The sequence below is a fragment of the Salvia miltiorrhiza genome, chromosome 8, assembly GCF_028751815.1.
Source record: "Salvia miltiorrhiza cultivar Shanhuang (shh) chromosome 8, IMPLAD_Smil_shh, whole genome shotgun sequence".
NCBI classification, from domain to species: domain Eukaryota; kingdom Viridiplantae; phylum Streptophyta; class Magnoliopsida; order Lamiales; family Lamiaceae; genus Salvia; species Salvia miltiorrhiza.
The window spans coordinates 9,247,516-9,266,206 of NC_080394.1; the positions used below are offsets into that span (position 1 = coordinate 9,247,516).

The following is an 18,691-nucleotide window of genomic DNA, read 5'->3' on the forward strand; positions in this document are numbered from 1 at the left end:
ATTAAATCAGTTTTGTTTATCATTACCCCGATCATAAGCCAATTTTCATGGGAAAAGCTAAAACAAAAGGCAGTTAATGAGTAAGTTAGTTAATTTCAAAGATTATTCACCACAATTTACCTAAGAAAGGACAATAAAGGCTACTTTGGACTGTCCACGGCTCCTGACCTAGCTCCTCATATCAATGACTATATAGCAATCATGCATCAATAATAAGAGAAAGCACACACTTACACAATTTCTCCCTCTAATTTCCCCCTTAATAGTGCTCGTAATCATCACATATACACTCAAAAAGAACAAAGTTAAATAACCAACTTGTTTCACCCACCCACCAAACCAAAAGAAATTCATACAAAATTCGACCGCTTTATCTAAAGTCTCACATAATTTACTTATACTTACATTTTTAATTAGTATTTTATTTTCTTTCCAAATTTTTGTGCATAGTTTTGCTTTCCCTACCTTTCAAATACCCCTCCCATCCACTTTATATCCATATTGAACGGCCTCATTTTCAAAGATATTTCCTCATCAGCTTCTCTCTCTCTCTCTCTCTCTCTCTCTCTCAATATGAAATCCATAGAAGTATTCTGCGCCTCCCCAGCTTCAACAGCTATATGCTCAAGCACGGACCAGCGCGCCATAATCCGGCACGGAATGAGGTCGGTCCACCGCCTCGGTGAAACACCGAGGAGCAGACGATCAAACGCCGCTCCTTGCTCGTCGCATCTCCCCTTCGAACCTTCCAGAAAGTCTGCCAAAGACGCCGATATTTTGCGACGAAAGAGCTCCGCCGACGTCCACGATTTAGCCACCCGCCGCCTGCTCAGCAACAAGCCTTTCCTGGATTTCATCTCGGATTCTCAAACCGCCCTGATTCCTAGCCAGACTCTCCTCAGAGATAGCAACTGCGATGATAAGCGCTTGAATCTGGACGCTTTTCCGGCCATGAGGTCTCTCTCCGCCCGCCCTCACGAATCGCCCGTGTTTAAGCCTTCCTCCACCGCCGGGAAACTGATCGATCATCTCAATGCTCACAGATCTTCCTTCACTCCATCAAATCGCCATCAGGTTTGATCATATCCTGCTTCGTGTATAGCTTCTAATGAAGCTGTTTGTGCCCTTGCTGATCATGAAGGTTTACTAACTCACAGGTTGTTGAGTTGAGAGTTTCGATTCATTGCAAGGGTTGTGAAGGAAAACTCAGAAAACATATTTCCAGAATGGAAGGTAACTGAGCAAGATTTTATGTTTTCTCGATTTTTTTTTTAAATTTTATCACTACGATTATTGTAAGTATATATCTGTGTATATATATATATATATATGCAGGAGTGACATCATTTAGCATAGATTTGGAGACGAAAAAAGTGACGGTAATTGGGAGGGTGACGCCTCTAGGTGTGCTGAGTAGCATTTCCAAGGTGAAGAATGCCCAATTTTGGCCATCTCCGGCGTCTTCGTCATCGTCGTCGTCACCGTCACCGTTACCATCACCGAGAGTTACTACTCTCATGTCTCCCAGAGTCAGTCTCACAAGATAGATTAATATTAATTTAAATTAATCTGTACTAGGGTTTATGTTCAGGACTCCCATATTTTATTTCACTAAAATAATTGTCGATGTGTTTTTCATTTTCTTTCCTCCTTTCATCTTTGACTGGAATTACATCATAAATTGGGTTGTATTGTAATGTGTGTGACTGTGTGTATATAGCAAAAAGCGTATGATTAATTGCGTATTTAATTTATGCATTTCAATCGGCACCGTTTTTTCTCAAATTTTTGTCACCTTCAATTCAGTGAGAACTTGTATATATTCACGCTTTAATTTGATAATATTTGTTCAAATGGCGTTTTCATAATTCTTTTCCTTGCATTTTTTTTGGAAAGATCCTTGCTTTTATTAATTAGTAGTTAGTAGTTTGTTTTAGTGTCCCGTGAGCTTGCAATATATTTCTTGGGAACAAACACGCTGGCTTTTTGTATGTCCCAATTTGATTTGTTTAACTAAAATTCTTAAAACTTGCTAAGGCTGGGCATATATGTTTTTGTGTCCGAGGAAATAATGTTTGTTTATTGCTTTCCAGATGGACAACCTCATTACGATTCTTGTGCATTTTGTGTCAGATTTTTGAACTCATGATTTAAATTAACACAAACACTCTCTTATCTCACTACGTACTCACTTGTACTCTTGCAACTTACTCAAGGTACATGTGAGAGAGAGAGAGTTCAAATCGATTTCATATTAAATGATCATCAGAAAGAAAAACAAAATTGAGTTAATTAAGACATTGCAGTATATTATCGCATTAAGGTATGGTTGTAATGACAATGATATGGTATTCACACATTAATGACAAAATTAATGTTTAATTACTTGTAAATTTTTGTAGTTTGTTTTTCGTGCGTGGGTTTCGGGATATTGCAAAAATAAAGTGATACAGATTACATATAAGTAATGACGGTTGATTTCTGCATGCCGTGGACAAATTTGTTCTAGAACAGCATAATTAATACTCCATCTGTCCATGAAAAAGAGTCCCATTTGGGGTTCGGCTCGGGATTTAAAAAAGTTGTTAAAATAGGTGTAAATGAGATAAACGTATAATTTGTAGGGGTATTATTAGTATAAAAAAGTAGAATAAAAGTACATTTTTAGTTAAAAAAAGTGGAATAAAAGTACAATTTATAGTTAAATGTAAGAGAAAATGTATGATGTGATGGTTCAAAAATTTAAATGAGACTCTTTTTCATGGACAAAATAAAATGGGGTATATATATATGTATATGGGGAGTTTCAGTTTTTTGAAAAGAGAAGTATAAATATCATAAATGCATAATACTATAAAGCTGTTTAAGTGCCAGCATACGTCCTGATTTGTACTTTTATAATTATATTATACGTACGAACTTTTATTAGTATATGGAGTACTAAAACTTCACAAGTCCTATAAAGATGCTTCTCGAGAAGAAGATGTGCACAATCATTTTTTATGCCTATTATTTAGCAATAATGATTTTATTTAGCAATAATGATTTCAAACCATAAGAAGGAAATTAAAAAAATGAAGTCCGCAGCTTAAATCTAGAAATTAAAGGGAAAAGTCGAGATGGAAAATAATAAAAATTGAAAGTGCGCATAATATTCGAATAAATATTGTTTGAAAAATAAGGCAAAATACATGATATGTAGTCCAAAATAGGTGGAAGTAAGCGACGCATGCGGGTGGCCCTTGGCACCGCACCACACTGCATGGCACGACCACTATTAGGTTTTATTGAAGCAGACACAACATACTTTTCGAATAAATATGTCTACCACGTTTCTGATTATAATGTCTTCAACATTCTAAAATTTTGCAATTATTTCTCTCTCAGAATGCACCTATATATATATCATCATCTTACACCATGCTTGCATATGATGGACGAATTAATTCCATTTTCAATTTTGAAACAAAACAATGATCATGTCTGCGCATTATACAATTATTTTACATTTTGTTATATCAACTTACTCCGTATAAGATATATATGTAGTCATGCTATCATCTATCCTGGACAAATAAATATTCAAATTTGCAAGACGATGAAGCGCAGTCTGTTGGTAAGACGCTTCCCCTCCAACCAATAGGTCGGGGGTTCGAGTCACCCTAGGAGCTAGAGTGTGAGTGGGTTTTTTCCTTTCTTTGGTTGTAACAATTTTTTTTAAAAAAAAAAAATATTCAAATTTGCAATTAATCTCTCTCTCTCTCTATATATATATATACATACATATTCAAATGAATTCTCACAAAAAATATATAGTTCTCATAGCAACCACATCACACACACACACATATGAGAATATATGTTTTTTTTTCTTGAGAAATGAGAATAATGAATGAACTATTATAAATTTACGAATAATCTGCTTGTAATGCATGAATAGTCGTAATCAGTTAATTGATGAATTTTTTGCTTAAATCAGGATTTGAATCCAAATTTAAATGATTATTATAAAAAAATTATTCGTAAATTTTATTGACTTAGTCATGTCAATTTCATTTTTACGAAAGATAACATTATTACTATACTGGATTATTTCTCCCAATATATATATATATATATAAAGAGATGATATTTAGTTACTAGTAGTAGTTTTTTTTTTTTTTTGATGGGAAAAAAACTTATATAACACAAGAGAACTTACGGCACCAGAGGTGCCTACAAAGAAACAGCAAGAAAGAACCAAAAAACAGCAGAAAAGATGTACAACTACGTAGAATCAAACAAAATCAAACAACTCCAAAACATGAACTTGGAGCTCCAAAACATGAACTTGGAGGAGCACAAAGCAACGGAAGAGGAAATGGTCTGATCTCCCATCCCCAAACGTGATCTCCCATCCCCAAACGCTCCCAAAAATCTCAGCCACGGTCGGACAGATTGACCGCTGCAAACCACTGCCTAAAGACCATTGCCGAAGAAATGGAGGTAAAAGCCGTCCTCCAGCTCCACAATCTAGACTTGATTTCCGCTACCACCTTGTCTTTGCTCCATAAATCTTGATTGAACTTGCATCCGTTTCTTTGTTTCCAAAGGCACCAAATAGTGCAGATCCAGACACAAGTAAGAAAAGAGGTGTCCTCCTTCCTACCAAGATTTGTGAAAGCTGAAAAATGTTCTTTTGCCGTATGCTGATAAACTGCCTGTTGCCCAATCCATTTCAAATTCTCGTGCCAAATTTCCACCGATTTTTGGCATTCGAAGAAAAGATGTTCAATCGACTCTTCTTTCAACTTACACAGAATGCATATCGCCTCTGAACTAGTGATCGCAACATGCCTTTTTTGAAGGTTGTCAGTTGTCGCCATCCTTTGTTTAAGAACTTTCCAGGCTGTTGTTATAGCCTTAAACGAAGCTGGTGCTTTCCAAATCTGCTGCCACTTGAATCCAAAAGTGCTAGGGATGCACCGTCCTGCTGCCACACTCAAAGAATTGTAAGCCGTCTTTACGGAGAAAGTTCCAGATGCAGCTGCCTTCCACTTCCAAGCGTCTGTTTTTCCTGCGATCATTTGAACATTTCCGATAATATCAAAAAGAGAAGCCAGCTGGTCAAGTTCTCTCCCCCTAAGACCACGGTTCCACAATAACTCCCAGCTCCACTCATCCCCAGTCCAGCCTCCCATTTCACAAATAAACCCTTCTTTATTGGAGCTCAGTTGAAAAAGTCTAGGAAAAATCTCTGCCAAGCATCTCTCCCCAACCCATCGTTGTTGCCAGAAACGGATCGACTCGCCCATCCCTGCTTGTAAAACCAAATTCTCTCTAATCCACTTACCTCCCTCCCCCCAACTAATACTCAACACCTTTTTCCACCACCCATATCTAACCCCTCTACCCCCTTTCACACGAAATCCATCTCCATTCTCTTCAATATCCCCTTGACTTGCCCTAATCACCCTAGCCCACAAGAGATCTTTTTCGGTTAGAAAACGCCAAATCCACTTAGACATGAGGGCGATGTTGAACCACTCCAAGTTTTTAATACCCAAACCCCCTGCCTTGATGTCGAGGCACAGCTCCTCCCATCTAACCCAACAGATTTTCCTTGACTCCGATCCACCCCCCCACAGAAATTTACAAGAAAGAGAACGGATTTCGGACAGCACGCTCTTAGGAATCTTGGCGAAAGAAAGTTGGTAAATCGGCAAGGAAAAAAGGACTGAACGAAGTAATGTTAACCTTCCCGCAAAAGAAATTTTTTTACTGTTCCAGCCAGCAATCTTCTTCTTTATCTTGTCAACCAAATAATTCCAGTTCGTCGCCCGGCATAAGCTCATCCCAATTTTGACACCCAAGTATTTTGTTGGAAGAGTCCCAACAGTGCACTCAAGAATCTCTGCCATCTCGAAACATTTTGCCTCATCAACCCCAATTCCCGTGAGATTACTTTTATCAAAATTGACTTTTAATCCCGAAAGGAGCTCAAACAGTTTGAGGGTACACTTGAAAGCCCATGCGTTCTCAATCTTTGCCGAGGCGACGAAGATTGTGTCGTCCGCATATTGAAGATGAGAGACCTCAAAGCCTTCCCTTCCAATTTTGAAAGGTTCCAGGTACCCAAAAGAGACTGCTCTCTTCACCAAAAGGTTCAGCCCCTCTGCTGCAACAAGAAAAAGGAACGGGGATAGTGGGTCACCCTGTCTCAGCCCTCTTTCCAATTGGAACTCGCCCGAAGGGCTACCATTCACCAGGACGTTGGTTGTTGCCGAACAAAGGCAGCCGGCTATCCATTTTCTCCACGTTTGACCAAAATTCAAAAGTGCCAACATTTTATCAAGAAAGCTCCAGTCCACTGTGTCAAAAGCCTTTGCAAAATCAACTTTGAACAACATTGTGTCTTTCTTTTTCCTCTTCGCCTCTTCAACAATCTCGTTCAGAATAACAACACCATCTAGAATGTATATTCCTTCTAAAAAGGCACTCTGGCTTTCTGATATAATGGAGTTCATCACTTTTTTCATTCTAGCAACGAGGACTTTTGCAATTACCTTGTAAAGGCAATTTATTAAAGAGATAGGTCTGAAGTCCTTTAATTCTGTTGCTGCATCTTTCTTTGGGATAAGCACCACAAACGACGGATTGCACCCTCTAGCTATCTTCCCGTTTGAAAAGAAATCCTTTAAAACATTAAAAAGATCATCTTTGATGATCTCCCAACATCTCTTCATGAAATGAAAGTTGAAACCATCCGGGCCCGGGCTCTTTCCACTGTCACAGTTCCAGACTGCTTCTTTGACCTCTTCAACAGTAAACGGCGTTTCAAGCAATTCTCTTTGATCATCTGAAATTCTCTTCTGGCCAAAATCCTCTGGGAGACTTGGTCGCAACCTGTTCCAATTACAAAACTGGTTTTTGAAATGGTCTCTCACAACTTTTTTCACATCAGTTGGATTCTCAATCCAAACATCTCCGAGAAGCAGCCCCGTCATTTCATTCTTGAGTCTTCGCCCCCTAATTGATTTGTGAAAGATACTGCTGTTGACATCCCCTTCTTTGATCCATCTGTTTCTGGATTTTTGGGCAAGAATGCTGTCGCGATTATTAAGTTGAGAAAAAAGGTTGGACTCGGCTTCATTCCTCATGAGAATTTCTTCTTCATCCAATCCCATGGTGTCGTCAATAGCATCCCATTTATGAATCTCATTCTTCAACTGTGAAATGTTCTCTTCCACATGTCCGAAAGTTGATTTATTCCATTTCCTTAGATCCTCCTTAAGCCTTTTCATCTTTTCTTTAAAAACGAAGCAACTCCAACCGACGATGCCGCTTTTTTGCCACGATTCTCTGACAACCTGTTCAAAGGTTGGGTGAAAGGTCCAAGCATTCAAGAACCGAAAAGGCTTGGGCCCCCAATCCACAACCTTAGACTCCAGAATAATAGGGACATGATCCGAGACTGTCCTTGGAAGTCCTCTCACCTTAGAATGAGGCCAGAAATGCAGCCACTTATCATTCACAAGAAACCTGTCTAATTTTGTTTTACACTGTCCCTGTGGTTGATACCAAGTGAACTTTCTACCTTGTATCGGAATATCTACCAGGTTGTTATTCCTAATGAAAGAATCGAACGCCTGCAAATCCCTATTGTGAAACTGTACCCCTCTTCCTATCCTTTCAGAGCATTTTCTGATCGAATTGAAGTCACCCACAACACAGATACCCATGTCTTTATTTTGTTCCACCACCAGACTAATTTTATCCCACAAATCAACTCTTTCACAAAAGCTTTGAGGTGCATAAATATTCACCAAACAACAGTCAAAATTACCTGAAATCCAGCGGCCGTTAACGATTGAAGCTCCCGGCAAGTCCCACTGGCTCGAACTGCGAAAACGAGAGTCGTTCCACACGGTTAGGATGCCTCCTGATCTGCCTTCGGCTTGACGCATCGCCATTCCCGCATTTTCAGATCCCCAAATAAGCTTCAGATCAACATCACTGTAGTTTCCCATTTTTGTCTCTTGGATGAAGCAAAAATCAAAATCATGAATTTGAATTAGCTCCCTAATTTCTCTTTTTTTCAACTTACTCCCCAGACCTCTGATGTTATAAGATAGCATCTTCATTATGAACTTGAGACGACTTTCTCCTCGATCCGAGCAATCCCTCTATTTCCAGCCAGTTCCTTTGCAATTTCCAGGTCATCATGAGAACTAATAAGGCCAATTTTCTTTCCAAATTCCCACATTTTCTTTCCTTCTTCCAATGAACTGGAATTAATTTCGATCGAAACCTCCTCATCAGATGGTTCTGTCGAATTTGCTACCGTAGCTCTCTCTCCAGTGTTCTCGCCTGCAGCTGAGCTGATGTCGATCCCCTTACGTTTCTCTTCTCTGTGATTTAGCAATTTAGAAGGAATTTTCCTACATTTAAAGGCTAGAAACCGATTGGCCCCCTTTTTTAAGGAGAAATCTCCCCCCACTCTTCTCTTTTGCTGGTTTCTATTTCTCCTCAAAAGCGTAATGTTAGCTGGTCCTTGTAAATCTTCTGTCAGGCGCTCGTCTTTTTCCTTGTTGCTGGAATTGGAAAAGCTAAAACCAGGCCCAGATTCTTGATGGGCTTGAGGCCCATTGCCTGCAAGGTCTTGAGAAAAATTCGGTTCTTCAATAGTTGGGCTCCTCTCACGTACAGGCTGCACGTTGGACTCTATTTCTTTAATTGGGCTTGGATCGACTGTTTCTTTGAGAGACTCTGTATGATAGTCTTTTGAGCCTAGATTATTAGATCCAGACATCTTTCCGCCACCAGTCGACCTCACCACTCCTAGGTCTGCAGCTTTTGATATAACATTTAAGCCATCTTCAAGAGATTTGCCTCCAATTGATTGTGTCGAGACAGAAAGATAGCTATCTTTTTGGGGGGTCGTGAAGGCGGCTGCATGCACGTTGGAAATTGAAGGTTCGTCCAAAAGAAAAATCTTCCGGCCTGAAATTGCTCCATCTGTATCGGACTCTGAGTTTCCTCTGATCTGAGCTTTCGCCGGAGACTCTGAAACCTGCTCCGCCTCCTCCTCTTCATCTGTGTCCTCTTCAAACTCTGAGTTTGACAGCCCTTCCTGTTCAAACGAACGATCCTCGAACGGCTCATCTTCAATTTCGACCACATTGATCTTGAAGTGGGCACCGTAGAGATGTGAAAGGGCCAGGCCGGCCTGAAAAATTTTCGAGCCGAAACGTCTATGGCCCCAATCCACCTTGAAATATTCTAGCAAGTCATGTATGAAAATGTGTCTTTACTAGTATTACCAACACATAAAGTAAGAATTCCAACTCCATATATTACTTTCTTACCCAGCTCATAGTACAGAGTGGTTGGAATATGAAATGATTTATTATATGAAAAAAATGATATTATATGATTTAGGCACAAACATATTGCTTATTATTCTTGAGTTTGATGTACTCCCTCCGTCCACGAAATGAGTACCCATTTGTGGACGACACGGGTTTTAAGAAATGTATGGAGTGTAGTGTGAATAGTTTAAGGGTCCCACTTTTTTAGTGTATTAATTAAATAAATGTGTGGGGTACACTTGCCAAAAAAGGAAATGGGTACTCATTTCGTGGACGGACGAAAAAGGAAATATGGGTACTCATTTCGTGGACGGAGGGAGTATCATGTATGGTCCTACTACAATGGTAGGTTTTAGATAAAACTAAAGGTTGACAAACTGCATTTCTTTACTATGTAGTTTAACATTTCATAATTACTACTGCCCCACCTCAACTAATGGTTTATATTTGTTTGTTAGTTTCTTTATCATTTCATTTTTATTTTTTTGGGGGAGGGGGTAATAAACCTATGCAACAGATTCAATTTTAAAATATTTTGTTGGAACTCAATTTTGCTAAGGAGTACGGTTAATTTAAACGTAATGATGTATACAGTATACATAAGTTTTATATACATATGGCGATTTATATATTTTTAAATCAATTGTTTTTCTAGTTGTTATGCAAAGCTTAATCCATCTTTTTAATTAGTTCCAAAATATGATATTAGTCAAATATGATTGAATATTTATCAAACTCTGTAGTTAATTCGTTATTAATTTACAGACTAATTAATTATACAAAAACTGCATATATATGTTTATGTATGCACAGTCAGTTATTAATTATAAATTTGATTTGTTCCAAACATGTGTAAGCATGAACTCGATGCGTTAGTTTTGTTTATTTTTCTAAATTTTTTGGTGGGGACGAGTAACCGTTCTAATTTAATAAATCATGTTTCCTTATTTGAACGTTGTAATTTAATAGATCACTTTCAAAAATAGAAAGTCAATACACAATAAATATCCTTATACAGTATAACTTATTATTTACACCAAATGTCAATGTACCTCACACATAATTATCTTTTTCTTATTTATCTCTCCTATTTTATTATAAATTATTTATTTCTTAATATTCGTGTCTAAGCTATGTGGCTTATTAAATGAGGACGGAATGAGTATCATGTATTAATATGTCAATTATGATAATATTGTAGGCTATATTCATATCTATATCTATAAATTTATAATCCAATGATCATGATTCCGAATCATACAACATAAATTTCAATATTTTTCTAAACTTTTTGACTTAGAAAACTTGTACTGGTGGGACCTATCTATGTTTTTCTGTTTCTTCCACTCCTTTTTCACCTTTTGCCTTTTGGAAAATGGATGCATCTCGATCATCCTAACAATCTTTCCATGTCTTTTCTTTCATTTCATTTCCACCGATCAATTCAAGTTTTCTAATTTTTACTTTCTCTAGTAAAAATAGTATATATCTATAACCTAAGGTACACCATATATAGTTGATACAAAAGTTGTAATATGGTCTGAAGAGTATATTATTTCGAAAAATAAAAGTTGATACAAAACAAAAAAATAAAGTGCATCTTTCGCTAATTAATCGATTAATGAAACCAAAGCATTAAAAAAGCTGTAATATGGTCTGAAGAGAAAAGGCAAACTCGAATTCTTTGCTTTAGTTTATATATAAAGCAGTTCAAAACCGTCTTTATTGAACAAATTAATTGTATATATTTAATTATATCCCAACAGCTTTATTTTTGTTTGACCAAATCTGGGGACGGCTGATCAACAATACAACAAACAAATTACAGGTAAAAAAAGTAGGAATTTGGCGCGTTGATCAAGGAGATTGTATAATGCTAAAAAACATTACTATTGGAGTATTATTATTTGGGAGATATAGCTAAAAGTATTATCTTTGGAGAAAACATTCTTTTACATGGGGAGGCGCACTTTGAATGTTCTATCATGATTTTTTTTTCTCAATTTGTGAAGTCGAAATTTTGATGATAGGGAATTAGTCGTAACCCTCAAATTCAAATTATTTTATCGACAAATTAATAGTTTGGATTTAGAAATTAGAATCAACCTAAACTTGTAAAGATAATATGTTAAGGGGGCGTACCTGCTAATGCACATATAAGTGTTATATAAAATGTTACATTTTAATCGTGTATGATAACAAATACTTTACTATCAAATTCCAAATCAAAACATCAGCTCTAGACACGCTATATATATATATCACACTGTTCAGTAGAAATATTAATATACCTACTTATGGGCGCGCGATATCATTTCTAAATATTTTTTCTAAACTGCAAATAATTTGATTTATATTTATTGTGATTTTAGAAATTTAATGTATTTAAATGAAATTTATAATTGATATTTCGATGAGTGAAAATTAACCTTATTAATTTGGGCTCCTCAATCACATTGTTCCAGTGAATGGACAGGCCCAGTATTAAGTCCACATAGCAACCGAAGGCGACATAACCCAATTTTTCTTTGATTTCTTTTGTTTTTCTTATTTTGAAAATAAGTACTACTGAAAGGGGGTGATATTATTGAAATATTTTAAAAATTATGTTAAAATTAAAAGATGATTGAAAATTCTTACATTTACATACAATTAACCCTTGAATCAAACTTTTGGATAACAAAAGCTATCTGCGCATTCCACTATTCCATAGATATAAGTTGACTTTTTCATATTTGAAGTTAAATTTTTAATTTATGAATCAAGTTTATTTTCACTTGTAAATTCTCATGTGACATTCCAAAGTTTGATGATTTAGAGGGACATTCGAAAATTAATTATAATGATGTTTAGCGGGACATGTGGATGTAATGGTGAAAAATGAAGTGCATTGGACCATGTAGAATATATATGTTTTATTTTAATTCTAATTCTAAGACCGTACGTGTGTGAAAAGATCATCATTCCCCATTCATTACAATACTGCGAAAACTTTTCCATTAACTGAAAGGTTTACGTAGATTTTTATGCGACTTTTGTCTTTTTTGAGAAAATGTGACTTATTTTTGGAAATAAGTATGGCGAAATTGGATATTCACCAACATATGTTGATGCTATATATATCTGGACAATATGATTTTCTATTTTAAATAGGTGTATCATCTTTTTATTCGGATAATTAGGTTCCCATTGCATGTATGTTTTTTCATAATGATTATAATATATATATATAGAAGATTAAACACTCATTTTAATTATTTGGCGCGCAGTCCTATAAAGTTTTGACTCATGTAAAAATTGATATATATAATTCTAACGGATCTATAACCCATCTAAATATGATACCACGTTCAAACTTTTACACAATTTTAACTAATGTATACTCTTTTTAAGATGGATAAACCGTCCAACTTTTAGGCCTTGCACCACGGGCAACGATTTGTATGACTTCTCTTTTGTAATTGATTGCTACATCAAGTGAAATATAATACCTCCGGATCCTAAACTTTAATAACCCATAATTCTACTTAGAACTGAGATAGACATATAGAATAATTAATGTCCATGTTGCAGGTATGCACTAAGTGATGAGGTTTTGTAAAAGATTTCTTCTACATCGGTTCGAGCAGTTTGTGTTATAGATACAAAGGTCTATTAGATCCCCTTTTTTAATACTACGTGTACTTGTTGGTGTTCCAACTAAAGCAAATTATTATAACGAATAACATATCGGGGAAAGGGAGAAGGGGGGAGGGGGCAGTTTGCTCAATTCTAAGGTTTAGATATAAACATTGATAAACACTTAGAATCAAATGAGAAACAGATGTTAGAATACCGAGCAGTTAATTTATACATATGATAATTGAGTTGGTATTAATTTTATATTAATATAAAAGTATAAAAATATTTGTAACGTTTTTCGTGCATTGCACGATATGCAAATGCTAGTAAAAATGTAATCAAAAGAACTACAAGTGTTGAGATTAATAATTAAAATTAATTAATATAAATGAACGAAAAAGAACTACAATTGTTGAGATAAAAGAGGAAATCAATTTTGCAAAATTGAAAGAAAGAATGAAATCAAAATAAAAAGAATAATCTAATTATGATGCCGGAGCATCACGTAATGGAGCTTATGATAACTTCATTTTAACAACAAAATGGGCTTATTTATTCAAATAGGATCATAAACCGCTATATATCTTTTTATTTATTTATATACAAATAAATCAATGGGATGACATTAAAATTAATTTATTCAAACTTGAAACCTTTTTGGTGGTTAATCAACTCAGTAGTCTTGCAAACAACACACAATTAAAGCAACAAACGTACAGTAGCTAAACCGAATCAGGCAGCGCGCCGAAAACAAGCGTGGGATCGATCCGCGGCACCACGCGGCAGATCAAATCGTAGGCCCGGGGCGCCGTGAGCCCCGATCGCTCCGCCATGTCGATGGCGCGGGTGCCTTGAGGCAGTTTCCAGTCGAAACACTGGATCATAGACCCGATTATGATGACCACCTCCTGAATTCCGAGAAGCATCCCCGGGCAGCCCCGCCTGCCCGTGCCGAACGGCAGCAGCTCGAAATGCTGCCCTTTGATGTCGATGCTGGCGTTCGCCTTCTCCAGAAACCGCTCCGGCCGGAACACCTCAGGGCAGTCCCAGATCTTAGGGTCCCTGCCCATCGACCACAGGTTCACGAACAACAGTGTGTTCGAAGGAATTGTGTAGCCGTCGACCACGCAGTCGGAGATCGATTTCCTCGCCAGCATCGGGATCGGAGGATGTAGTCGGAAGGTTTCCTTGATTACGGCCTGCAGGTACGGCAGCTTTGGCCCATCAGATTCATGCAAAACTCTCTCTGATCCCACCACTTTTGCGATCTCATCTTGAGCTTTCTTCAGCACGCTAGGATTGTTAATCAGTTCCGATATTGCCCATTCCGAGACAATCGCCGTCGTGTCCGTGCCGGCGGTAAAAAAATCCTGATTTTAATACAGTGAGGATATGAGACATTTACTTTGCATGATTGAGTATTTTTATTCTCAATAGTAGGATTTCTCCAATCCCACTATGTTAATAGGATAAGATTCAAGTAAAATTATCTCAAATGATGAAAATAATCAAAGACTTTAAGATATACCAAAATTTCAATCTATCAAAGTAAATAAGGAATTAGTCTTATTATTTTTATCTATCAATGTTAAACCTTCAAAGTAAACGCCTCCTAATTAAAGATCTATAGTTAAAAGAAGACGTGAAGAAATAATTCATATAATTAGGTACATGGCCTCTAAAAAAATGAAATTGATCCATGGTAATAGTTTTTGACGAAATGGCGGATTTAGTTACAATATAACCTTCCAACGGTCTAAACACCGTTTATTAATTATCTAATTTGTATTTAATAATATATACATAGGTAGTATTGAATGTGGCCTCCCTCCGTTTTTAATTAAGTGTTCACAGTCGTTAAAATACACATATTAATAAAATAAGAAATTTATATTTATAACTTTATTAATTTTTTATAATAAATACATGTGTACAACTAATTACTTCATTCTAATAAATATTAAATAAAGATAAAATAAAAAAATTGTCATAATTATATTCTTAAATTTTGAAATGAAACACTTATTAAGAAACAAAGAAAATATTAAAATATGACACTTAATGAAAAATGGAGGGAGTACGTGGGCGAAGAAGTAAAATAAGTGAGGTTAGATGAAAAAAAAATAAATAAATAAATAAGTGAGGTTAGATGAGACACCAAATAAATTGGGTCAGGTTAATTATATAATACTAAAAGATAATGTCATCTACATAATGAACAATTGTTTATATAATAATGCACTAATTTCTATTTCTAATGTCATGTAGTGGGACACTAATTTTTCAACCTATTATTAGCTAATAAAAATAAAATTAAATGATAAAAAATAATTATATACTCTAAATTGATGGAATAAATTAGAATTAATAATTATAAAATTAAACAAAAGTATATAATGTTGAAATTAAAAAAAATATATATATATATATAAAATAAATAAAATTGAAAGTGAAATACATAATGGGATATAAAGTGTGGTTTTAAACTAATTCCAAACTTTTTTTGAAGGGCTCTTTACTGTTTTTTTAAGGATGCGTTAGTGCTCTTTATGGATATACGACAAAATTGTAAAAGCATTGCTTAATATGGATATAGTTAATGGTCCACAATCTTTTTGTGTGTCACTTTGTTCTAATAGTAATATTTTTATAAAAATAAAATTTAATATTACATGTTATTTCAATATATGTGTTTTTTGAACTATATATTCTATAACTTTGAATTTATCAATCACAGTAATAAATTACTATGAATTAATAAAAGTGAAATTAAGTATATAATATAATATAATATATATATATATATATAAATATATATATATATATAAATATATATATATATATATACATCATAATTGAATTAGATAAATCTTAGTTAATATTATAAAATTAAACTAAAGCATAAAAAATTGAAAACGAAAAAAAAAAAATCTAAAACAATTAAAAATAAGAAACAAAAGTGAAGCACCGATTAGAACGCTGGTCATCTCAAAAAAAAAAAAAAATCTAGAACGCTGGATCTCAAGTGCTCTTGATAACACAGGGTAAATTCAAATTTTGTTTCAAACTTTTTCAAAAATCAAATTGATTTATACTATAACTTACGCTGTTTCTGGCGCTGGTCAATTTACGCTGCCACAACAAATATTGGAGGTTACTACTTCAAATTTTTATTTAACATTCTAAATTAGGGAATGGATCAATGAAGAATGCTAAATGTAGAAGGAAACAACGAAGGCTGAATAATTCAATACATTTACTGAATAAATCACGCAAGCGCATGAACGAAAAATGTACGTGTTTATTCAGTAAAATAACTATTCGTGCGGTCGCGTGATTTATTCGGTAAATTTATTGACTTATTCAGAACGAAATATAGTTACTTCTTCATAGATGCCAACCCTCTAAATTATACATATCTTTATGGATTAACACTATCTTTATCATTCCATCCGTTGTACTAAGTAAGGTTCATGTGTTTTGGGCATATATATATCAAAAAGTGTTGTTTAAAGCTATAAGGTAAAATGAGTCGATCCATTTATTTTAAGGCTTAAAATGGATTGTAAGCGGGAGTACATTTTTAGAATAGAGTGATGGAGATGGAGTTATGCAATGCAAAAGAGGAGGAAATTGAAGTAAGCAAAAAATTGATACCAGAATTAAAGCTTTTAGATGGTCCCTTGTGAATGTGACTTCCGCCTTGCCACTCTCCATTATATCGAGAAACATGTCGAGAAAATCCCTAGGCACGGCGGCGGCGGCGGAGCGGCGGTGGTTCTCCCTGAGGGTGATGATGTTCTCGAGCAAAGCATCGTACCTCCTCCGGATATCCTGGGATCTCTTCCTGATCCCTTGGAAATCGAAGTTCTTGCAGAAGCAGATGATGTCGGCTACGTCGAACTCCCCGAAGATCTGCGTGACCTCCCGAACGACCGTCCTCGCCGCCTCCGCCTCCCCCTCCGTCCCCGAGCACCGTATGCTCAGCATCATGTGCGATATCACGTTGCTCGTCAGCTTCACCAGCTCCTCCGTCAGGTTGAAGCTCTCCCCCGATTTTCCTGATCATCATCATCATCATCTAAAATCCAATTAATCCCTAAATAACTAACCGTGATGCTTACCCTTGCGCAGCAGAATTTGCAGGAACGTGTTGACCTCGAGCGTGCGGACGGGCTGGAAATGGAGGAGGTTGCGGGCGCCGAGGAGCTCGTAAGTGCAGAGCTTCTTGATGAATTTCCAGTAGGGCCCCAAGGGGGAGAAGGCGAAGGAGGAGTCGTAGGTGACGATGTCCACGGCCGTCGAGTGCTTGCGCGACGAGAACACCAGATCGTGCGTCTTCAGGAACTCCTTCGCCAGCTCCGGCGACGACGCCACCACGCACTTGATGGACCCCAGCCGCAGCTGCATTAGCGGCCCGTACCTCTGCGACAGCTCGTGGAAGCTCTGGTGGAGGCGAGGCCCCAGGAGGTGGAGGTGCCCGATGATCGGGAGGGGGAAGGGCCCGGGGGCATGCCGCCGCAGCTTGCTCCTCAGAATAGAGCGGCTCAGCGCCGCCGACACCAGGAAGAGGGCGGCGTATGCGGCCATTTCTACTAGCTCCATATCAGTACAACTCGCAACTACTTTCTTTACCTTTTGATTTCCTTTTATATCATGTACATATTCGGTCTACCGGCTTACAACCCTCCCTACGAACTAATTGTTAGTTTTAACTTTAGGCTCAAGTTCTTTTCACCTACGATCCATTTATTCATTAACTCTCATGTTCTCTTTGATTATAAGTTTATTATTAGGGTGCGTTTATTTTGATGAAATTTTTTCTCTGAATAGAGTGAAATATTTTTTCGACAGCTCATTTTCACTCAATTTCTTTTTAATATTGAATAATATTATCTTAAGGTAGAAGCGTGTTATTTGAATTGATGCCGAAATGTGTTATTTTTGGGAAAAAAGAATATTGTTGCAGGCATCAAGTTAATGCCGCAACATTTGATGTAAATTATGTAATTTTTTGGTTTTTTATTTTAATTTAATTTTGAAATTTTAAATTAAATAAAGGTGGTGAAACATAATAGACTTTGTTTCCATTTAATCGTCTCCTTGAACATAATAGTTATCACTTTTATTTCTCAACTTTAACTCTCCTTAATAACCGTACAAAAAATAAACATACAATAAATAAAGGGATGAAGGTTGGTGAATTACGAAACCAACACCTAAACTACGGAATGAAAGGCGTAAACTATACCTAGTAAAGTTGATCGGAAAGGATGAAGTAACAATCGGAGAATCGAAAGCCAAATATAACTGTAGAGAGCAAATGATAGCGTAAAAAATGTAATACACGAGCACGAGGCCTATTTATAGATTACAATTGAGGGTAAAAAGGTAAAATCGATGCTAGTGCATGCGTTTGACGTGATTGAAGGGTATATCAGGAATTTCATCTTCACGCGGGAAAATCCTCTGCGTTTTTGGCGATCCTTCTGAAAGAGGCGATCTCTCTGGCACGGATGACTTCTCTGGCGTGAAGGACTTCTCTGACGTGGATGACTTCTCTGGCGTGGAGGACTTCTCTGACATGAATGACTTCTCTGGCATGGATGACTTCTCTGACGTGGATGACTTCTCTGGCGTGGAGGACTTCTCTGACACGGATGACTTCTCTGGCATGGAGGACTTCTCTGACGATGGTGACTTCTCTGAGGGGAATGACT

The 18,691-nt window shown here is 36.5% G+C and overlaps 2 protein-coding genes across 2 annotated transcripts; one reads left to right on the forward strand and one right to left on the reverse strand.

The window, feature by feature from the left end:
• Positions 1 to 223: 223 nt before the first annotated feature.
• LOC131000744 (protein SODIUM POTASSIUM ROOT DEFECTIVE 2-like) lies at positions 224 to 1,764 on the forward strand. Its single transcript, XM_057926801.1, has 3 exons — positions 224 to 1,074; positions 1,158 to 1,233; positions 1,336 to 1,764. The coding sequence occupies exons 1-3, from the start codon at positions 574 to 576 to the stop codon at positions 1,545 to 1,547; spliced, it is 789 nt and encodes a 262-aa protein (XP_057782784.1). The 5' UTR covers positions 224 to 573; the 3' UTR covers positions 1,548 to 1,764.
• Positions 1,765 to 13,591: 11,827 nt separating this feature from the next.
• Positions 13,592 to 17,652, reverse strand: LOC131000745 (cytochrome P450 93B2-like). The gene is made up of 3 exons (XM_057926802.1): positions 17,096 to 17,652; positions 16,629 to 17,032; positions 13,592 to 14,341 (listed from the first exon to the last, which is right to left on the reverse strand). The coding sequence occupies exons 1-3, from the start codon at positions 17,574 to 17,576 to the stop codon at positions 13,694 to 13,696; spliced, it is 1,533 nt and encodes a 510-aa protein (XP_057782785.1). The 5' UTR covers positions 17,577 to 17,652; the 3' UTR covers positions 13,592 to 13,693.
• Positions 17,653 to 18,691: the final 1,039 nt, after the last annotated feature.